The 22,373-nt window shown below is 40.2% G+C and overlaps 1 protein-coding gene across 1 annotated transcript in view; it reads right to left on the bottom strand.

Annotated features, from left to right (window-relative positions):
- SDK1 (sidekick cell adhesion molecule 1) overlaps window positions 1-22,373 on the bottom strand; it is a 386,227-nt gene that overhangs the window by 112,745 nt on the left and 251,109 nt on the right. Inside the window, exons 10-16 of the mRNA XM_009993680.1 lie at window positions 21,718-21,834; window positions 21,292-21,459; window positions 19,117-19,219; window positions 17,932-18,108; window positions 9,068-9,204; window positions 1,770-1,917; window positions 820-960 (exon numbers count right to left, since the gene is read on the bottom strand). Coding sequence (XP_009991982.1) covers window positions 820-960; window positions 1,770-1,917; window positions 9,068-9,204; window positions 17,932-18,108; window positions 19,117-19,219; window positions 21,292-21,459; window positions 21,718-21,834 — 991 coding nt within the window. The remainder of the gene's footprint in view (window positions 1-819; window positions 961-1,769; window positions 1,918-9,067; window positions 9,205-17,931; window positions 18,109-19,116; window positions 19,220-21,291; window positions 21,460-21,717; window positions 21,835-22,373) is intronic.

The following is a 22,373-nucleotide window of genomic DNA, read 5'->3' as shown; positions in this document are numbered from 1 at the left end:
GAGGATGCCAAATGAGCAAGTAAGCTGCAGTGGAATCGGGTAGGAGTGAATAAAAAGTTATAAAAGCAAAATGCTCTGCAAAGTCTCTCAGTGTGGCAACAGCCTTTCCAACTCAATAAATCCTGGGTGAGCAGAACAACTAGATGTACCCAGGATCCTCAGCTACCTGCTTGAATCTGTCTCATGAATAAACACAGATGGGGCTCAAAGAATCTTACTCCAGTGAATGATTTTCAAAATCAAATCAAGGTCTGCCATGAAGCATCTGACATGTCATTTCCTCTCTCCATTTTGTTTGGCACAAACCTGAAGTTTATTGATCCTATTCTTGGTCTTCCATAGCACAGGAGCCCTGTTGTGTCTTTGATAAATTTAATTAAACTTTCTAGTAGGAAGCTGAGATTATAATAAGCAAACATATATCTGCAATGCATAGGCTGCATTGTACTAACATCCCATGTGAACATTTTTAATACTTGGTGCTTCGCTTAATTTTGAAAATGGAAAAAACCTCTCTGGATGTTGAGAATCTCCAGTAGGGAGCTAGTCCACATGAGCAGATCATTTGGAGTAGCTAACAGAGACCCTAACTCATTGACTTCATACAGAAAGGCTAGAATTTAAGTGCTTGTACAGTTGTGACCACTTGAGCAGAGGTGTTCTCTCTTCTGTGATAAACCACAGCATTTATAAATAATTATTAATATATTTAATGGAATTAGAAATCGTTTTAAATACACTCGTGAGTCACACCCTTCTGAATTCCCTATGGCACACACAGATCTATCTCCAGACATTCCACATTTGGAAGTCACTTACCTGAGGATGTACCCATGCAGAACCCCATTGTGTTCGCTCTCTGGAGGAGGTTGCCACTGGACCATGATGGACTGGTTGGTGCGTCCACTGGCCACTATGTTTTTAGGTGGAGCACTGGGGGGCTCCTCAGGTAGCATCAGCCTAAATACAAAAGAATGTGAGGGAGGTGAGGGTTACAATAAATGACAGACAACCTTTCTATTTCATGCATCCACTCCATATGAACCAGTTTCTTTTCAAAGTTTGATGACTAGAAAGAAATATAGTGATGATCAAACTGCTGAAGACATGCATGAAATAGTTACAACAAATCAACCTAATAGGAAATCAGTTAAGCAAGCAACAAGACAGACAGCCGAGGCAAGCTTATTCTCTCTGAACCACCAGGCCTGTTACAACTTTTTAAAAAGATTACAAGCCTGAATGAGTTAGAGCTCAGGTCCAGTGTCTGTGACTCCTTCCAAATTGTTTCTTTCAGCTCTTTCAATATTTTTCATATCAAACTCCTACATTTTGAAAAAGCCATTTAGAGTCTGGATGTTCTGCAATTCAAGCTCACAGCAAGCTTGGGATCACAGAAGAAGGGAGATGCATTTGAAAGGCAATTTGATGAAGCCATCCTTCTATGTCGCATCTGGGCGAATCTCAGAAGTGACACTGTAGTGATTGGGTAGCTGCTGTACTCCTGCCTGGGCTCAATGCAGAAAAGTATTTCCAAGATTCTGTTCAAGTGATACTCTGGAAATACGAGGCCAGCTCTCCCATTGCATGCTGATATCCTGCATCACCTAATTACCATCATGACCCACTCCTGAGAGCTGCAGAGCACCCCAGTTATTGCCCAAAAGATAATTTTATTTTAGCCATTAGCTAACAATCAGCATTTTTTTTCCTCTCAGTAATTCCAGGTTATTGCACCTTTAGTACACAAGCATTTATTTTTACTGTACCTGCTAGTCTCAGAGCTGTACTGGCCCTTTCCCACCTGGTTAACTGCACAAACCCTGAACTGGTAGGTTCGGGCTGGAGTAAGTCCGCTCACAGTGACACCGGTCATCTTTGGGTCAAGATTTGATAGGTGAACCTTCCAGGGAGAATCTGTTGGAATAATTTACATGTGAAAAAAATAAATAAATATGGAAGTGCTTGTTAAAAGCCTTGCAGAAGTGAGAAAACGCCTCTGACTGCTCAGAGCTCTTTGTGCTTGTTTTCCTCAGAGGAGCTTTGGGAAGAAATTTCTTTTCAGCAGAAGAAACCTTCCTGTCAGCCCACACGGTTATGCAGATTGCACATTTGTCTACTGGAAAGTGATGCTGCACATGTCATGGCATAATAAATAAAAACTATATTCATTAACATTTTAATAAAAGAGGAAACAAGCATGATAAAGACAGATGGGCTGTGTATTTCACAACCCATCTGTTTGGCAGGCCATTACACCACCACACCCATGAGTGGCTCTGGTGGAAGGACCGTAATGAAATTCTCAGGCAGTTTGGAATATCTTCCTCCCCAGCTTGCAAGCAGGTGTAGAAGCAGGACTCTCTCTGCCAAATCAACTCTTTGGTACAAGACCTGAAAAAGCTTCTGCTGTGGATTCTACATATCTGCAATTATTATTATTTTTTTTCTAGAGGTAGTGGCATTTGGTCTCATCATTTCCAAGAAGATTTTTTGGTAGGAACAGCCCTGGTAGAACTCTAAAACCCTCATTGTCACTTCACATACTTGACATACTGAGCTCCTCTCATGCCCAGATTACATTTTCAAGTTTTTAAAGAGGTCAGAAATGAAACATGTTGAAAATTAAATATCCTGACTTCTTTTCTTCCTAGCTTGGTGTCACTCATCCTCCCTGTAGTCATGACTGAAATACTCAGGGAGAGGTGACATTTGGTGTGTGGTGCAGCAGTACAGCAATGGAATCAGCCAATTTAAAGATTTGGGCAGTTTTTAAATAATACCAGCTGTTTCCATGCTCCCTGCTCAAAATTACTAACACTTCTGGAAATTACTGAGGAGCTAGCTGGAGATTTTGGCAATGTATCTGTGCGTGTTGCTCATCAGAAGTAGATTGCAGCTCCTGGCAGGTCACCTAAAGGTCTGCCTGAAAATGAAGATGAGATGTCCCAAATGTGGATGGCTGCTAAACTTCACACCAAGATGTAAGCCACTAATTTAGTGCTTTTCTGGCAGATTCCTTAGCAAGTTAAAATCCTCTAGGGTATGATGCCAGTTGGGATATAAACGTTGCATCTTCTAATTACTCAAAATATATTTATTCCAGTAAAGGCTTTCTGAGAACCATGTCTTTTCTAACAGGAAAACTGACACAGCAGAATACTGGGAATGCTGGAGAGGGACATTTGATTTGCACAGTGGTCAAGTTCCATCCTTGCCAGTTGTTGATGATTTACCAACAGCCACTTTAGCTACAAGATCTTAGTAGCCATTCATCTTAGCTGAACACTGAACTTCCTTTAGAAAGACCTTAGAGGAAGCACCTCTGTACTATCTAGAAAAGCATTGGTTAGGAGTTTTTTTGCTCTGAATTTATTCAAGCTTCTCTTGAGACTTCACAAAGAACTCTTCACCTTGTTGCAATAACAAATCAAGGTAAGCTGAAGTTAAGGTGTGGCTGACTTAGTACATTGCTTGAGGCAGCTTCCTGAGGAAAATGGAAGAGGAGACACTAGCAAGAGTGAAATAGCCTTCTATGAGCTACTTGGGTAGTGGTCCAATTCCTAGAACATTTACGTTGTTTACTGCTTGTGTCAACACCACCTGAGAGCTCTTAACCCGAGTAGCTCAGTGTAGTGAGCAGTTTGATTCAACAACAGGGCCTATTAATCTCGTCAGCACCTTGGGGCTTTGCTCTGTTCATATGCTGTATCTGTAGAATACTTTATTTATTCTTTTTCCTCTCTTGGTGGGAGATAAAAGATCTGGCAGGAAGAGAGATTAAACTGAAAACTAATATAAACGAAGCCTATTCATCTCCTGGGCACTTTGATTCGTAAAGGAAAGTGGTTTGGGGAGGACTTGCTCATGAAGCAGTGCATGCAGTGAGTGTGCAGAGTATCTTTAAAATTTATGTGTCAAGTCTGTTTTTTTGACAATCAATAAACCAAACATCTCGAAAGCCTGCTGTCCCTCCTTCAACACACAACAAACCCCAGAATGGTGCAGAAGCTTATTCTACCTTACAGAAGAGGAGTTCTGACATCGGAAATGTGCCAGAGAATTTTCAACACTGACTTGCTTCTCCTCCAGGGATGATTGTCATCATCAAGACATTTGATGATGTCACCATCATCAGACATTTGTCTGTCCCAGGAAGCCTGAAGAAGCTCCACGGTGACCAGAAGACTTGCCAGGTCAAACTGCTAAATAAGCCTCTGTGAGACTGGGCAGACTGTGCTAATCCTTCATTTAACTTAAGCTGCCCAAAATGTACTCTGGGTTTTGCTTGCTTGCTCTTCCCCTGTAATTGCTGCTGGCTGAAAGTCTTCCATGTTTAGCTGTCTATCATCTTAAGGATACTGGGTATTTTGAATTAACTCTGATTGCCTCTCCAAGTTAATTCATTGGAAATTAAGAATCTCACAGGCTACTCTCTAGTTTACAAAGTGATTTGGGGTTTTGTAGAAATTACTTTTGTTCTGTCAAGGATTTTGGGATGCACTTGTGATAAGTTTAATAACATGGGTTACTCAGCAAGAGACATTTTCTCTCTGTTTCCCTGTCTACCTTATAATGGGTGTATTAATTGCAAATTCCTCAAAAATCATCTCTAATTTGATACAATGGATTAGATCTATTGCAGAAATCTGATTTTTGTAAGTTTGGGGTATATTTTCATCTCCTCTCCATCCTTCTCCAGGGGGTTTTTCACAGATGGTAGAACTGGAATTTTCCATTCTGGTGGAATTTACTGAATTAATCTTTCAAATCTTTATGATGAAATTATATTGCAAAAAGCTCAAATAAAAATGGCTCATCCTTTGGTTGGTAGGAGTTCCATAAGGTCTACCAATGGCCTGAGAAAAAGTACCATTTAACACCATCATATACAGATCTGAGTCAGAGTTGTAATGAACAACAGAGTTTTACTTAGATTTTTAAATTATTATTATTTTTTGCAAAGACTCATCAATGTGTTCAGAATTTTATTATTTATTCCTACCAAGTTCAGGATGACAATTCATAGGTTTTAAGCATGTGTAAGTACTTTTCATAGGAGCTTTTATTATCTCCTCATTGGCACAACATGATGAATCTGAGTTACATCATTGCCTCACAGAGCACAGATATCCCAGAATACAATAATCCAAAAAGGGGCTTTTATCTTAATTGTGTTCAGCAAAATTCTTTAAGTATTAATTTATTTCTTCAGATAAAAGACTTTTTAGATTAATTTTTGATTAATCCATGAAATCTAGACCTCTTTGGAATAAAAAATAAAACATCCCCACCAAAATCCATGAAGATATTTCATTGAAATTCCTAAAGTATATTACAACAGGGGCTAAACAGGTCATGAAACACCCCAAAATTATATTAGTGCTAATGACAGCAATGCATGGTACTATTTATTTGAAAATTCCATTTCAGATGAAGCTTCATCTTTCTGGCTCTGTGTGGGCAGGAATACTTAATGACTGTGTTTCCCTGGTACTGTGTTTTTCAAATTAGGTTATAAATTTGCCCCCAAATGTTTAAGGCCATATGTCTCAAGTCACCCACAAAAACAGTCTACTGTGAATACTTGTAATTTGAGAATTATTGCATTGTGCCAAACACATTCATCTGAAAAATTAGGTGACTTGGTGACTAGAGTTGTCCATATTTCCAGCAATTTATGTGCAAGATCTGCTAGTGTTTTTCCCTCTAATTAAAATTAAGTTTTTATATCTGTTTTCTGAATTGATATTAATGAAAAGGAGTTCTAATTCACGCCAGGTGGAATGACACACCCTTCTCTAATGCAGCTGGTAATTAGTTCCCTGAAAGTTACGCTCGGTATTTTGAACACTCTTCAGCTATTTCTCTGAAACAGATACTGTTATTATGTATTCATTTATGGTGTGTGCTTCCCAACGTACAGTGGAGCTGAAAGGTATTAGAAAATGATTCAAAGCAAAAGTGCTTAAAGAAGTGAACAAAATTAGGCTACATTTTGGCACTTGTAACTGCAAAGCAACCCCAGGTGTTAAAACTCCACAAAACTAAGAATCATAGAATGGTTTGGGTTGGAAGGGATCTTAAGGATCATCCAGTTCCAACCCCCTGCATGGGCAGGGACACCTCCCACCAGCCCAGGTTGATCTAAGCCTCATCCAACCTGCCCTTCAACACTGCCAGGGATGGGGCAGCCACACCTTCCCTGGGCAACCTGTTCCAGTGTCTCTCCACCCTCACACTAAAGAATTTCTTCCTAGTGTTTAACCTTCCTAATGTCTAATTTAAATCTTCCATCCTCCAATTATTATCTGTTACCCTTTGTCCTCTCACTACAAGCCCTTGTAAAAAAGTCCCTCCCCAGCTTTTCTGTAATCCCTTTGGATACTGGAAGGCCACTACAAGGTCTGTGAGAACAAAACCTCCAATGCAGCTTTGCTAACTGGAAAATACATCATAAGTCTGATGCCTCTCTCTAACCTTTCCATGTCTGAAAGCAAACAGGGACTAGGATGTTAAGCACATTGCACTGCTGCTGACAGGGCAGGAGCTCCAGACACAAGCAGAGGAGCTCACTGAGGGCACAGTCCAACTCCTTCACAGTTGTTTTTTTCACAGCATGAAGGGAACTGATAGAAAACCTGAACGTAAATTTCCTTTGAAAAGCAAAGAGAGATTCTCCACAGTCAAAACTATGCCTACAGAAGATCAAACATCATCCCATCACTTGGGATGGGGAGGGAACAAAGGGAAGATGGTGTTTTCCAAAGGGGCAGGAGGTCTGCAGACACTAAATATTAACCACACACTACTGAGTTCAAAATAACTCTAAAAACCAAATGCTTCAAGAACATGACAAACAGGACAATATGCAGATGCTAAAGTCAATTTTCCAAAGCAAAGTCACTGTTGACATTGTTCTGCTATTTTTCTGGCATCCATAAAGCTGAGCAATAATATTTGACATGAGAAAACCCAGCTACACTGGGGCTCAGATCCCTCTCTGTCCTACTTCTATGAATAACCATTCAGACATTGTACATAAAAGCAAAGTAAATAAAGATAAAGATGAAAACTGAGAGGACATTGAGATCTAGAAAATTTCTGGGAGGTAAGATTCTAAATTCACAACAAGCCCAGCCTGTGTTTGGTTTTTGCAGCTGCAGCTTGCTGAAGTACACATACCCATGATTTGTGATAATGAGACTCTCTCAGTGGTAGATTGCAATGCCATCAGCCAAAATTATTTGATCTATGATGGAGTGAGCAAGGGTTCACAGGATCCTGTGGAGTTCTGAGGGACTGTCTGCATGATTTCTGGAAGGACCATAGCTGATTTTTGCTGAGTCTTCTACAACTTTCAGTGAAAGAACTACAGCATTTTTTAAATGATGGCACATTTATCCCACTCCTGTACTAGAAAAACTGCAAAGCATCCTTGCTAGAGAGGCACTTAAAAGACCTTTCAAACTTCTCCTGGCAGCAAGTGAGCTGCCTCCTCTCTCAGTTACTCTTCCCAATCAATGCAGCCCAGTGCAGGACCCAAATGCACATGTTCTGCCATCTCTGTGTTGTCTCTATATAAATACAGCTCCAGAGTCTTTGTATTGTGTTCCCAGGCTGGGAGCTGATTGGTTTGTTTTTGTCGAAGCCATTGGGAAACACAAAACACAAGGTGACACCCTTGGGTGAAAGAACTGGTAAGGAAAAGCAAAAAGGCAGGTACTGGCCTGCAGTCAATGGAAGGGGAAGGAGAGAAGAACAGCAATAAAAAAGAAGGTGGTGATAAAAGGATAGAGAGTGTGTGTGTGTGTTGAACACTGAATTTTCTGAGTCATTTGTTACAAAAAGATCAGGAGTCTTTGCTCAAAAAGAACTGTTTTAAGGACAGCAGTCCTGGGCGTGACTTGGGAATTCTGCTTAGATTAGAAAAATGCACTTTGTTTAACAGATGTCAAGATCATCAGTTCTGGGACATTCACATCTGAAAAGGTGTGCACTCCAGCCTGCACAGCAAGAGGGTTGTATGTGATCTGAAGCTCAAGTTTCATCTCCAGCTCTCTGTGTGGCAAAACAAAATGCTACTCTCTAGATAATCAGAAATCAGGACTGTTTCACATTCAGTTATGCAATGACTAATTTCCACATGTCAGAAAAAGTGATGCTCTTAATTTTTTCATCAAGAATCAATTGTTAGGCTCAGATTTCCAGCTCCTAGGGTAATAGAGATTAGAAAGTATTGCCAAGGTGACTGATTTCCATATAACCTCATCTTTCCATCAACTTCTGAAGAGGCATTAGCAGTGCCCATAAATAACCTTGCAAACTGAGAGCCACAGAGGACCAGACATACAGCACGACAAAACTGAGAGAAGTGGCAATTCACAATGACCAGGTTTGTAACTAACGTAGATAGGTACTTGGATATCTTAAAGATAAACATTCTCAACCAACCTGCCTAGGGCTATAAAATTATAGGCTGGAGAAAACAGAGAAAACATCTCATAGCATAGTTTGGGTTGGAAGGGACCTTAAAGATCATCTAGGTCCAACCCCTCCTGCCATAGGCAGGGACACTGTATGAACTCATATACAGGACAGAAGCTCCTGTTGACATCCAAGTTTGTTCCTCTGACAGACCATTAGGTCCTCATATTACAACCTGCCTGCCTTTTTCAAGTAGAACTGGGGCTTTGAATGCAGCAAGATATCTACAAACCCAGGGCAAAAGACAACAATGGGAAGAAATAAAATATTACTACTGCTGTACTGCAGATGTCAAATAGAAACACCGAGAAACTGAGCTGTTGTGCCTCGAGTCTGGCTGGCAATGCTGGAGGTGCAACAAAGGCTTCCCTGTACAACAATTCCACCATGTCAGGCTTCTTTTTGTTGTTTAACTCCTTCAAGGTGCAAAGAGTGAAGCCAGGGTTTCCCTTTCGCGTACATTGTCTCTCCTTTAGCAAACAGTTACATTTTGTTGGTAACTCTGGTAAAAAGGTGAGTCCAAAAGAAGGCTGGATAATAATGAAGAACATGAGGTTGAAACAGATTTGACTTTACTCACTGTTCTCAGAAAGCTCAACCATGTAGTAGAGAACAGGGCTGTTCCCATCAAAAGGGCGCACCCAGGAGAGCATCACGCTGCGGCTGTAGGAGGAATTCAGAGTGGCCAGAAGGTTCTGAGGGGAATGAGGCAGCTCACTGTGGAGGGCAAGAGAAAGGGAGAGAAAACAGCACAGAAAAATCAATCCATATTTCCTTTAGCTACAGTCTTACAGGCAGTTAAAGGAGCACAATATCAGACTTGTACGATGATAGATATAAAACTACCAGCAGCCGTTGTGCAATTAAATAAATGAAAGACATCTCTGAATTCTTCATAATTTTATCCTATTTGAAAAAAAAAATAATAAAAAATGCTGAAAGTCCCAAGGCTGATGTTTAAAACAGTTAATAGAAATGTTGCTAAATGTGGAAAAAAGCCAATTTTCATACTGGTTTTGATTGAGATAAGTTAGTCAATATATTTCCTCTCTCAATTTTTCCTCCTTCTTACAATGACGTCCCAGCAATGTGACAGCAATAATACATATAAACAGTAAAACACATGGGAGATATGATTTAATACAGAATTTTTCATACTCAAGGAAGCAGAAGACATTGACACTACCCATACAAAGCTACTAATCAAAATTACCATATGTATTCTTAGGTTACAGAACAGCTTGATTTACTCGCAGATTCAAGCTTATCCTGTCATGGGTAGAATCTTCCCTTCCTATAATAAGGATTTTTTTGGAAGCACCCAACCAGAACATTTAGTGAAAATGCTTGCAGAAACCCCATGGAAATACAAAACGAAACAGTGAAAAAAATAAAAAATGAAAGAGCAGCTCAATTAAAATGTGTAATTTCTCTACATAAAAGCAGTTTGTGGAAAAACATTTCATTTGTACTTATTGGCTGAGAGTCGAAGGCTGCCTGATGCAGTGAGAAAACTAAACTGTGCTACATCCCCCCAGTGAGGATCTGCATTAAGTGGTATGAAACCTTCAACAATCATTCTTGAGCATGATTTTTTTTCTCCTCATCATCCTGCTTCCTAAAGGAGGACAAGGAGCTCAGACAGTGAAGGAAAAGCAAAGAGGGTCAGTTTTCAGCCATTCAATCTACCTGCTCCTACTCAGGAGAGCTGAGGGTAACCCTTCCTCAGCACGCACCACTGCTAACCTGCTCTGGCCAGAGCAGAAACCCACAAGGGTACTTTCAGATGCTTAATTAAAAAATGTAGTAACTTCTGCTTGTGATATATCACGCTACTGAAGGCTTGCAGTTATTTAAAAACCGCAACTCCTCAGCCACTCGCAAAAGTAAATACAGGCTCTGGCTTTAAGCCAGAACAATAAATATGTCCTGGATTTGGGTTTCTAGTGGGAGACTGAGGAGCATATGGAGAGCCAGAAAATAGTTCTATTATGTTTTCTATTGACACTTTATACGCTTTTGTTTAAGTATTTATGATGGCTACGTGCTGTGGAGATAATGCTGAAAGGAAAAAGGTTGTTGAAAGAGCCAAAGAGTGGCAAGAAAAGCACATAAAATGAGATGACACAAGTGAATGACACTCAACTGCCCACCTGCCTCTGGGCTGGAAGGATTAATGTCTCCTAAGGCTGAACCTGAGACTCAAAGTCTCATCTCATGTCATTTGACTTTAAATGTCTACCTAACCAAATTGAGCAGCATGGTCCCCCCAGGCTCTTTCTGTAGTAAACATGGAATGACACCTCAGGGTGTGATTCAGATCTTAACTTCATTAAATCACTTGCTCAGGATGCCTTGATGATGAGGAGTTCAGGCTGGCTAAGTTCTCAGGCAGGTCTGGGCACACAGCAACTAGGCTCCAGATGCCTGATGCACAGACAGCTCAGACATGGTCAGTTTTAGGCTAGGAGAAACATCAGGCACAGGAACGAGCAGGTATGGGCCCAACAGAAGTAGATTTTAAACTGAGCACTGCAAAATTTTAGATAAACAAACTTGGGGAATAGAGGGACCTGTAAACACAGTAGGAGGGCAGCTGGTCTGCAAGGCAAAATGGCAGAATAAGCTTGTGATTTGAGAAGTGTGGAGTAGGGGATTAAGATATGGCCATTTACCCAGGGACTATAGGAGTGTGCTACTTAATTTTGAGTGAAACTTTACATGATAATAAACATTAAACCTCCACTGCAATTTATCATTCTGTCCTAAGCAAGTTGGTTGGAAAAGTGTTCTTGTGATTAAGCTGGCAAAGGAAATGACTGAAAGAGAGTGAAACGTCTTGTTGTGACATGGCTCATGGAAGTCCCAGTCCTCACCTCATTTATCAGCAGGCCCTGTGGGGAAGAGCTTGGGAGACGTGTTGTGGCTTCAGCTCCTTCCAGGAGATGGTGCTCACACAGGGAGCAATGGAGGAGGGGGGGCTGAGGGGGACCTCACAACTTTTTAAGCCCATATAACTAATTTTCTGGCAATAAACACTCTTGGAATATATTAAGGATATTTCAGGGTGTGCATTTACTAGTTTATGTTGTTCCCACACACATTTGGAAGGGCTCAATTAACGCCCATTTGAGGACAGAGGCAACATGTCTAAGAAAGACTTTACAGCTCAGTTTCTTAGAGTACAAGTCTCAGAAGACTTTTGGAGGAGAGGGGTCATTCCCTTCTTCAGGTTTTTTAAAGTACAAACTGAGTTTAAAGATGGATTTTGTTTGTTCAGGATTTGAGTTTAGTTTATTCTCACAGATTGACACAAAATCAGTCAGCAGTGTGAAGGGAACAGGCACTTTCTGGACAGATCCTGAATACCTTGAGCTGCACAGCCACAGAGCACACCCACCTCCACTGATACCACATTCTTTAGCCATATGTGTCCACACCAAACAGCAACAGATGGTGCTTACAGATTTAAATCCCTCAAGGCAGACCAAACAAGTGCCTAAGAAACACACCTGGGCAGAAATAAATATTTAAAACTACAAAGACATTTCAGCTCAGAAGTGTCTTTGTAGTGTACAAAAGCACAGATTAATAAATAGTAACTCCTACATGAACAAGCACTTACACTTTGTCCCCTCATTTGCTGCCACATAACATGTGGAAGGGTTGATGAATGAGACCTAAACCACAATTATGAATACTCATGTTTCCAAAAGAGATCATGACTTTAATTTTTTTTTCCTTTAAGGGAGTTACTTTTCTTTGCTGTTAACATCCACAAAATAATTGCAGGGAATGGTAATTTCAACCCTTCTTCAGGGTCCTTAGACTAGAACAGAGTCCTTAGTCCTAGTCCTTAGACTAGGACTGCTCAACCTCTGATAAACAGAGAAAGTGGATGAAGTTTAGGACAATATCACACAGGGCATAGGTTGGGCACTGGAAGTTTAATTCCAGCATTATCTTTCTTTTGTTCACTGAAGCCCCAGACAAGAAATATCTGAAGGTTTTTCAATATAGGATATCTTATGACCTCCCTCCTCTAATGCTGAAGGGTTGCATGGAGGCAAGTTTTCCTTAACTTACTTGGTATGATAGTAAAATATGTATATGGGCACTTCTAAAATTGTAATTGATAGATAAGGCCAGGGTTAATGGCATAACCACCAAGTGGACCTGAGGGGACTCTGACAAAGCAATTAAAATAGTGGATTTGCAAGAAAAGAACATGAAGTCTTTGCAATCGTCTAGGAGAGAAATATCAGCTAGTTTCAGATGATCCATGCTCAAAACAGAGACCCTAATGTTTTGAGTCAGCTCAACACTGCCATGGGGCAGCTGGAAAATTCACTCAGCAAACACATACAGTGTTTTATAAAATTAGCTAAAAGCAGAGTATTTGCTGAGGGAGATAAACCAGACATGGTTTGGAGAGATTTCTGAGGAAAATGGTCCAACAGCAGGTAATTAGGGAGTCTGTGACTGAAGAGGGGATTACTAAAAAGCCAAGGGAGATTAAACAAGTTTTCTTGTCAGTTTATAAAAAGCCTCACTCCTATTTCATAAATGATTTCCTAAATCATGTCCACCACACAGGTTTTACTCAGGAGCAGGTGGTTCATCTGCTAGGCCTGATAACACGGTAAGAGGTTGAGGCAGGAGGCCTAACAAAGCACTCAGCTTTGCTCATAAAAGTTTATAATGTTTTAAATTAAGAAACATGTCATCTGTTGCTCAGGACTTTCCAGTTTCTCTTGCAAAAGAAGCCTCTCCAATTTCTAAACACAGGAAGGATTCTTGAAAGGCATTCATTAATTTTGAGGCTTTCTGTTTCTCACAGGCCTGTGTAACAAGGTGGATTATTGAAATTAAAAGCTTACCAAGGCTTAGAGTCACACTCTTTTTGCCCCATTTCATTTTGGTGGTTGCTACAAAATGAAAACCTACAGACAACTTGGGAAAGGCTTTTGAATTTTATGCTTTCTTTTTAAAAAAACAAACCAACAAAACAAAACCAAAAAACACTAAAAAAACCAACACTTGCATTTCTTATACACTTTGAATGATGATGAACAGACACAATTGTATTTCTGAGTGGTATTTCTTTCTTGGAGTATCAAGCACATTTCAACTCAGCAGTGAACCTTACTTCTTGGATGACATCTCAATAGAGAGCTTGGAAAAATAAATAGAAGTTTCTTTCTAGTGAGGAAGGAATAATATACTTTCAAATTTGCCATCCTTCCTGTTTTCAGTCCCTGTAGAAAGGAACAGAGTTGGGCTACTGGAACAAAGGAATTTTGCATACATGCAAAGATAAGTTTGCCATGAGACATCATTTTGATTTGTCACTCTGTAGTGATCTTATTTATTTTATTTTTAGCAATCATGCTATTTTTTATGGATTGCATTGGAAAGAAATTGAAAATAGTAGCAATTAGAAATACTCAAGTGAAAAGGGTATCAAGATTCATGTATAAATGATTGACAAAGGCAAAACTGTACATTCTTGGCAACCCACTGGGTTTTATTATAAGTGGTTAGTCCCTCTCTTCTGCTTTTGAAGAAAACAGAACAATCAAAATTCTTTCTCTGGTGAAATAGACTTGAAAGAAGATGAACTTGCTGTCAGGAATAAATTGTCTACTTTTGTATTACAATGTCCTCCCCATATTTTTGCATAGAGAACGAGCCTAAAAGATCTTGACTATATGTTGTGACATAACAGCGGCTTGTTCAGGGCTTTGATTTTGCAACAATGCAGCATTACCATACTTTTCAATCACATTCATACAACAAAGAGATTCTTTAGTATGGACTGCAGACAGGCTGATATTGAGCAGCAGGTATCATCAGGCAGAGATAGTGGTAATTCTGCATATTTTATGTGCACTGGGAACCCTCAGGATACTTTGAGCTGGAATCAGCACAGATTCCTGTCAGGTCAGTGATACATGGTGATAACTCAGCTTATGCAGCTTTAGGAACAAGCAGTTTTTCCTCTATGTATATTTCAGTATGGTATTTACAGGACTATAAAAGTATGCTAAATGAAGCTAGGATGTTTCATAACATATCATTATTTTCAGGATCAAATCCTATGACTTGGAGGAATGCAAGAGAAGCACAAGCTCATCATCAAAAGACCTGCAAACATTTCTGTATTTGCAGTCAAGAAGCTCTGCTAGCACACACAAAAAAAAACCCAACCAAAAAATTAAAATCCATCTCTTGCAAAAGAAAAACATCACTCGCAAATGTTTTACCTCATGCAAATCAAATCAAGAGATGTACAGGAAGAATAAACACATTTAGAGAGAAGACGAATGAATAGAGTATCATGACTAGCAATTAGTTTCAGTGCCCAAGTACCATCAGTGCAAAATTGATGAGCAAGGTAACCTTTGGTTGCAATTTAGCAAGCTCTTTATTAGTTTTCTAGCTTCCCTTTTGAAATGTTTTGTTTCTACATAGACGTGCTGAGAGTGAGATCCATCCTGCCTGCACCACCCATGTATACCATGCTGTGCTACCAACATATGTCCTTCTAGCAAGAAACCTTTTTCCCCAAGTCTGTCGCCAACAAGGAGAGATAAAGCAAGAAAACCTTTTCTTTTCACAGATTAGAAAACCAGACCACTCAGAGATTAAATAACTGAAGGTCACCCTGAAGGTCAATGGTTTTGAATTGAATCAGTTTGAGTAGAAATCACTAACTAACTTATTTATGCCTTTGGAAATTTCTCTTGATAAGCCTAAACGTAGAGGAGGGACATGCTGGTTCCTGAGGGAATAATGGTGGTGAGACAATTGGAGTTGTCAGATAAAGCTAGGTAGGCCATGATATTATCCTTTGGTAGACTGCTCCAGTCTGTAATTGGTGGAGAGGTCTCCTCTGAACATTTGTCTGACATTAGTGCTACTCAAGGCACTGAAGTGTAAGTGCTCATTGATGGGAATGTACATGCCCTGTTTGTTAATGTTCTGCACAAGAGAATTATCTGGGAGAATTGGGGATGTTATAGATCTGTCATTCCTATATGAGCTGGAATTTAATTTAAGCTTTACTTCAGACATTTCATTTCCACACATTTTCTTCTTCATTTCACTTCTGTTGTATCCTGTATCTCTATTTCTTCCAGATTTGTGCAGCTGAGCCAAACGATAATGATGAAAGCTGCAAAGGAATGCAATGTTTTTTGGCCTGATTGCACTACCTGCAGCACTACTGGGGCAGAAAATGTCACAATTCAAGGTATGATCGAGTGACTGAAGCACCGAAGTCCTCTACAAGAGTGGATCTGATATATTTCTATAGTTCCTCCAGTAAGAAAAACAGGTTATAGGCAATCAGCAGCAGAACATTGGAGGAAGAGGAGATCTAGGATTAAGAGTCAGCCCTAGTGCGTGGAGAGCCAGCCAACACAGCTGGAACAATGTGGGGTGCTGGACAGGCAGCCTGAGCAATGCTCATGAGATGTGCCTCTCCCAGCTCACTTCTAGTTGACTTTTATGGAGTATAAAACTGTTCCTCACTGGCCAATAGGGAGCTGCAAGCACACACATCTGCTATGGGGTTCCATAGGGCATCTTTTGCTATTTAGGACTGAGAAGTGGTCAGACTGCTGAAGTGTTTAGCACATATTTATAGCTTTGCTTCAGAGTCCAGGTTTCAACATTCTTTTCAGTCTTTACTCCATAATTTTCTGCCCTCCATTCAAAAACCGCCTCAGAGAGAAACAAGCGTGGTTATACAGTGGCAATATATTTGGAATTGTCTTCTGTTCTTGGATTCCAACCAGCAGTAAAATGCTCTCCGGGAGGAGAGCTGAGGAGTGCTTAATTAGAGAAAGAATGTATGACCGCTCTCTGAAAATGGGCATCTGATCCTGCCTTGGCACCAGCAGAATGATGCTGTATCAAGCAGCCCTCTGCACAGCAACTCTCGGGGGGTGAACTCATTACACTGCCAGCAGCACAAGTTGCCATCTTCTCAGAGAGATCAGGCATGACCAGCAGAAACAGATGTAATTTCAGTTAAATTGAAGCATGTGGCACTATTGAAATAAATATAAAAAAAAAATATTAAAAATCAGGCAACATAAAACATTAACTTCTCATTGGTTTGATCTGCTCCACACATGTACCAAAACCACAGTTGCTGCTTTTAGTGATAAAAATGAAATGGAAGTGAGCTTTACCCCAGTGGAATGACAGAAATAGAAAATATGGAAACTCATAAAGACATTTTTATAATCTTTTTTTAGAACTGAGCTGCACTTTAAATATTTCCTTGTTTTTTATTTGAAAGAGCCTTAGGAATAAAGAAAGCCATACATAAAAATACTTTTCCCCTGAGAAGCTTTGTATAGAGAATGCAAGAGTAAGCAATGCCTGTCCAGGGACCAGCCATTCTGATAGGTGTTTAACAGAGAAAAAAATAATAAAAGGAGGAAAACATTTTCTTGTAACCTTGGCATCACAGCACAGCACCTGGGCTTTATGGGAGAGTCCTACAGCGTGGGATGACAGAAGGATTCCAGTCAGAAGGGAACTCAGGAGGTCTCCAGTCCAACCTCCTGCTCACAGCAGGGCCAGCCATGAGACCAGACCAGTTTATTCAGTCTGCTCTTGAAAACTGGAGACAGTATTCCAGATGTAGAGTAATAAGTGTCAAATAAAAGGGGCTAACCATGTCCATCAATCTATTATGCTCATGTTAACACAGCCCAGGATGCTGTTACTGATGTTTACTGCTGTCAGGGCACACAGCTGGCTCATGTTCAGCTGCTGTCTACCAAGATCCCCAGGTTCTTTCCAGCAGAACTGCTGCCAGCCAGTCAGTGCCCAGACTGTGCTACTGCTCCCCAGATGGAGATGTTGCGTTTGCCCCTGTTGAATTTCAAAAGGTTCCTCTTGGCCCATTTCTCAGCCCATCCAGGTCCCTCTGAATGCTGTTCCTGTCCTTGAGTGTATCTCAACTCTCCCACACGCGTTTTGTGCCACCTACAAACCTGATAAGCATGCACTCCAGCACCTCCTCCAGATCACTGGTAATGATGCTGAGCAGGACATGTCCAATTAGATTCCCCTGAGGCATTGCACTTGCTACTGGCTTCAGGTAAACCACCACCTCTTAATCATTACTGCTTGAGCTCAGTCATCCAACCACATGGACACACATGATGATGTAGAGATGCAGTTACTTGGAAGTCATTTCCAAGGCTCCAGTTACTTAGAAGTCCAAGCAGCATTGCAGCATGCTCAAGGAGGGGCATTTCAAGGTAATCTAATTAGGAATGGGCCAGACTTAATTTACCCTAGAAAATCCCACACCAAAAATCAAACTTACAGACTCCCCAGATCTCCTAGAATGAAACGGTAGAAAAATGTCCAAGAGTATCTGAAACCAACCATAGTGTATCTTTAAGATGGAATACTCACATCACTTCTAGTCGAGCAGTTCTGGAGTCATTTCCTCCAAAAGAAATTACCTCACAGGTATAGTCTCCAATGTCACCTGACCATGTCTGACTGATGAGGAGGGTTCCATCTTTCTCTACTGTGACCCTGAAACTGCTGGATGGATTTATTACAACATTGTCCTTCTTCCAAATGTACCTGAGTGTTACAAAGCTTCAGTTAATAATTACTTGCAAGAACTTCAAAATACATTTATTTGAACTGTGCTGTGAGGTATCAGCTTCCATAATCACACCTTAAAAATACTAGGTCCCTGCAGTTACTCTGAGGAACAGTCAGTGCCTTTTACAAATGCTAGTTTTAGATCAGTGATTGGAATGAAAAATATAATTGTAACCAAGTTACTATGTATTTTATAAACAAGATTATACATTTTGCATGGAAAGAGGGAAGTACTCATGTTTAAGTTCTGCAGTCCACCTTCATCAGCGTTTTTAACTAGAACATCATACTCTACAGCTGAGTTGTCAGCCCATCTCATGTGTATTGCCCACAATTGTAATACAATTAAGTATCTCTACATGAAATTTTTACACCTGTATTTCTCTTTCCAAAGTTCTTACTGCAGTTCATCCTTCTAGTACCTCCACGTCATTCCTTGCATTCTTTTATTTGTGTTGTTTTCAGACGAGGTGAATTTTCATGATAAGCTGATTTTAAAATGGTGAGTTTCCTCTAAAGGCTCTAGCACAGATTTTAATAGTTCATAGAAATTCTCTTTTCCTTCACACAGCTAAAGCAGAACCAGATCCTAGCTACTGATTTGTTTCCAAGAACACAGGCATCTCTGGAGTTGCTTTCATGCACCCCAATGTAAACACTTCTGAAATCCTATTCCTTCTCTTTGGCTTTTATTCTCATTAAATATCAAGCTCTGACAAGTTGGTTTTATTGATAGTGTATTAACCTTGATAGTAAAATCATGGAAGTCATGAAGTGGAACATAGCTCTTTGTAAATAATACATAAGGCTGAAATGGAAGATGGAATTTATATGATTAATGATACAGTGTACAACCCTATAATGCAGTAATCAGGGGTCTGGTGTTAAAATCTGGGGTCCTGAAACTTTTCACCTAATGTTATTCATATAGCTTATAAAATTAAGCTGGGATTAACCACACAAACAAGAACTGACACCACCAACCTGATTGAAATTCTAGGATCACGAGTGGCTTCACATCGCAGCGTGGCTGTGGTTCCCTTGATCACAGTGCTGTTCTCAGGGGGGTGAACAATGAAAGTGCGATCTGAAAGGAACACAAGCCACAGTTCAGGTGAAATGACAGCATTTGGACTTGGGTATTTGCTCAGAGAGCAGGCAACTGGACATTTGTCATTCAAAGCAAGCAAGCTATCCCTCTCCAAGCCTTTGCAGTGAAGGCTGCTCCTCCCTCTAGTGTCCTTGTGCCAAGACGAGGTGGCACACTGAGGGATGCAGAGAGGGAAGAGCAGCCCAGGTCATGAATCCGAGCAGTCATCCGAGTTGGAAGAGCACTAAAGCTGTGCTAACTCACCTCACCTCTTTTGTGGGAAGTATCTATAGCAGGTCCCTAAAGTCCTAAGGTGGCAAGTATGATTGCAATGAACTATGAGTGGATCCAAACACACATTTAGTCAGAAAACAAGTCATGCTGTTTGGAGAGGGGAAAACAAAAACAAAGAGAAGCTGTGCAAAGGAGAACACACTAGGAAAACCTCCAGAAAGAGAAAGCTTAAATGACACCCTACAATCTCATCAAAACCAGGAAAGATGTTAGAGGAAAAGGAGTTTCTGGCAGCCTGAATTTTTCATATAAATTTTTTTTCATATAATAAAGATATGCTGTTTACTCAAATGTTTCAAAACATCTTTATTCGAGCACCTCCTGGAGACCCAGAACACAATAATTGCTGTAACTACAGCAACCAGATCTAGTGTGAAAGATCTCTATTATGTTTAATACACAGTAGCAGCAGCAGATAGCATCAGCTGAAGCAGGTAGACAACTAGGATGAGTGTAGAAGATATGTGGTTGAAGTTAATCAGTCCCAAATCCCTACAGAGATAATCAGTGAGATATCTCATACATGCACAAGAAGGAATCATCAGCAAAATGAAGAGCTAACTCTCATAACATGGAATTTAGCACTGTCCCTGAAGTATCTGTGTATGTCTTCTAGCTTTAACAACAGTGCTGTTGCTACACCAATATTAGCTTATATTCACTTTTCTTTTCCCCCTCCAGTGCAGTACAAAGAACAGAAACTATCCTTCCTATATTTAAGAACCACGCCTTTGAGAATTAATAGGAATGAACTCAGAAAGATCTCCATGCACCTGAATATTATTTAGTTTACAGCATCCAGGTATGCATGCCCACCCTGTGTTGCCAATGAGACCCAACTATGATGGCCATATGACACAAGTGCATTACATGAACTGTCAGTGTAAAATTCTGCTATTCCCAAGTTCAAAAGGCAAAATGTTGCTGATTTGACTGACACAGTCTGGGGATTAACAAATGTTGAAGATGAAACCACACATCAGCTGCATAATCTTTAAGCACAGGAAAGAAGAGAGGGCCACAACATTTCCATATTTATCGTTGTAATTTCACTGGTTTTAATTATTTTTAATCCCAGCTCAGGGGTTGTTATTTCCTACCCTTAGTAGCAAAAAACACATTACACTTCAATTTAACTCGCTCAGGAGCAACACAAGTGAACCTGTTGGATCAGACTCTCTACCCCAACAGAGGAAGTAAAAAAAGCAGAGATCAAGGACAAGCAGTGAAGGACAAAATCATTTCCTGGCTTGCTCTGTGCCACACCAATCTGTAGCATGAGAGAGCAGTTCAAGTCTGCTGTACTTTGGTTTGGCTTTCAACAGTGCCCAGGGCCACAAAAAAATACAAAGGTGTGAGGAAACTTGTATCCATTCTAACAGTGGCCACAGCCTTGGTAACAGCAGGAGCTGGTCTATAGTGCCTGCAGACTCCTGGAGGCAGAAACCCACTGCAAACAGCCAGAGCTGCAAGTGGAAAGGTCTGATTTGCAGTGCGAGATTCACCAGGGCAAAACCGGAGTAAAATTGTAATTGTGATTGAATCTGCATTTAAATACACTTCCTTTCACAAAATGGAAAGGTTTATGTGCATAATTTTACCAACAGAAAGGGTATTTGTGATAGGTTTCCTAAAATAGATACATTCTTCCTATTAAATCATACAAGTATCTCTATTAACTAGAAAAGCATAATTACTTATGAAAATTTCCTGAGCATACAAAAACTGATTAATACTTGATTAAAGTGAGAGTTTAAACAAAGCATTAGCCTTACTCCACACTGTCAGCATCACAAAAGCATTCAGAGCTCCTTCAGAGTTGACTGCACAGCAAGTATAATTGCCAGCATCCTGAAGGAAAACGGGTGTTATCTGGAGCCCTCCAGATTCAAGAAGAATGAACCGAGGAATCTGAACGGAGCCACTGGCTAAGATCTGGTTTCCTGAAACACAGGAGGGAAAAACAGGATGATTAGTGTCATGTACACTGCATGGATTAAATACTGCAGTTCTACTTCTTCCAAAAGTCTATTAAAGCCTGTCCATGCCGCTGGCTCACAATTGCCCCACAACAAACCCTCACCTTGCAGAACACAGAAATGAAGAAATATGCACCAAATGGACCTACAGAATCTCCATAATAAGAATGGGCAAGAAAACACGGATTGCAGCTTTTCCACAACAACTTAATAACTTCCTACCTTTCTTCCATGAGATGGCAGGTTTTGGAGCCCCTGAAACTTCACAGGTTAGCACTGCAGTCATTCCCTCTGTCACAGTGGTATCCTCAGGAGGCTGTATAAATGCTGGTTTAATGTCTAGAATAAAAAAAAAAAAATAATTAGGAACTCCATGCATCCTCTACATATTATCATGGACTACTTTACATCCACTTTTATAGAGCTGATCATGGAGAAGGACATGACAATAACAGATGAAAACTTTGAAGCAATGACTGTAACCTTTCCTTATTCATCTCCTAGGAATTGTCTAATTCACTTTACTACCTACATAGAAAATAAAAATTTCTCAGTGCTTGTACATGTGCAAGTGGCTTAGAGATGAGGGAAGATAAAGTTCAAAATGGGTGTTTGGGGGGAAGCTGAAAAATCTAGATAAACAAAACTATTTTCTTTCATCTTCATAACAGAGTTCTTTGAGATGAAAAGGAACTTGAGAAAGGCATTAACTTTGAAACTTAAATGTCAGCCAAAAGAATTTAGAACCTGAGTCTCATCCAAGACATTTTCCAAGTTTCTCTCTCTCTTATTTTCCCCCAGTTGCATTTTATTACATTTTTCCTGCAGTTTCCTAGATATATATTGAACTGGGGCTGATCTATTTTCTGAGACCAGCA

This window comes from Chaetura pelagica, unplaced genomic scaffold (assembly GCF_000747805.2).
Source record: "Chaetura pelagica isolate M959 unplaced genomic scaffold, ChaPel_1.0 scaffold213, whole genome shotgun sequence".
In the NCBI taxonomy this organism is placed as follows: domain Eukaryota; kingdom Metazoa; phylum Chordata; class Aves; order Apodiformes; family Apodidae; genus Chaetura; species Chaetura pelagica.
Note: the sequence above shows the minus strand (reverse complement) of the source record. Positions and strands in the feature narration are given on the sequence as shown.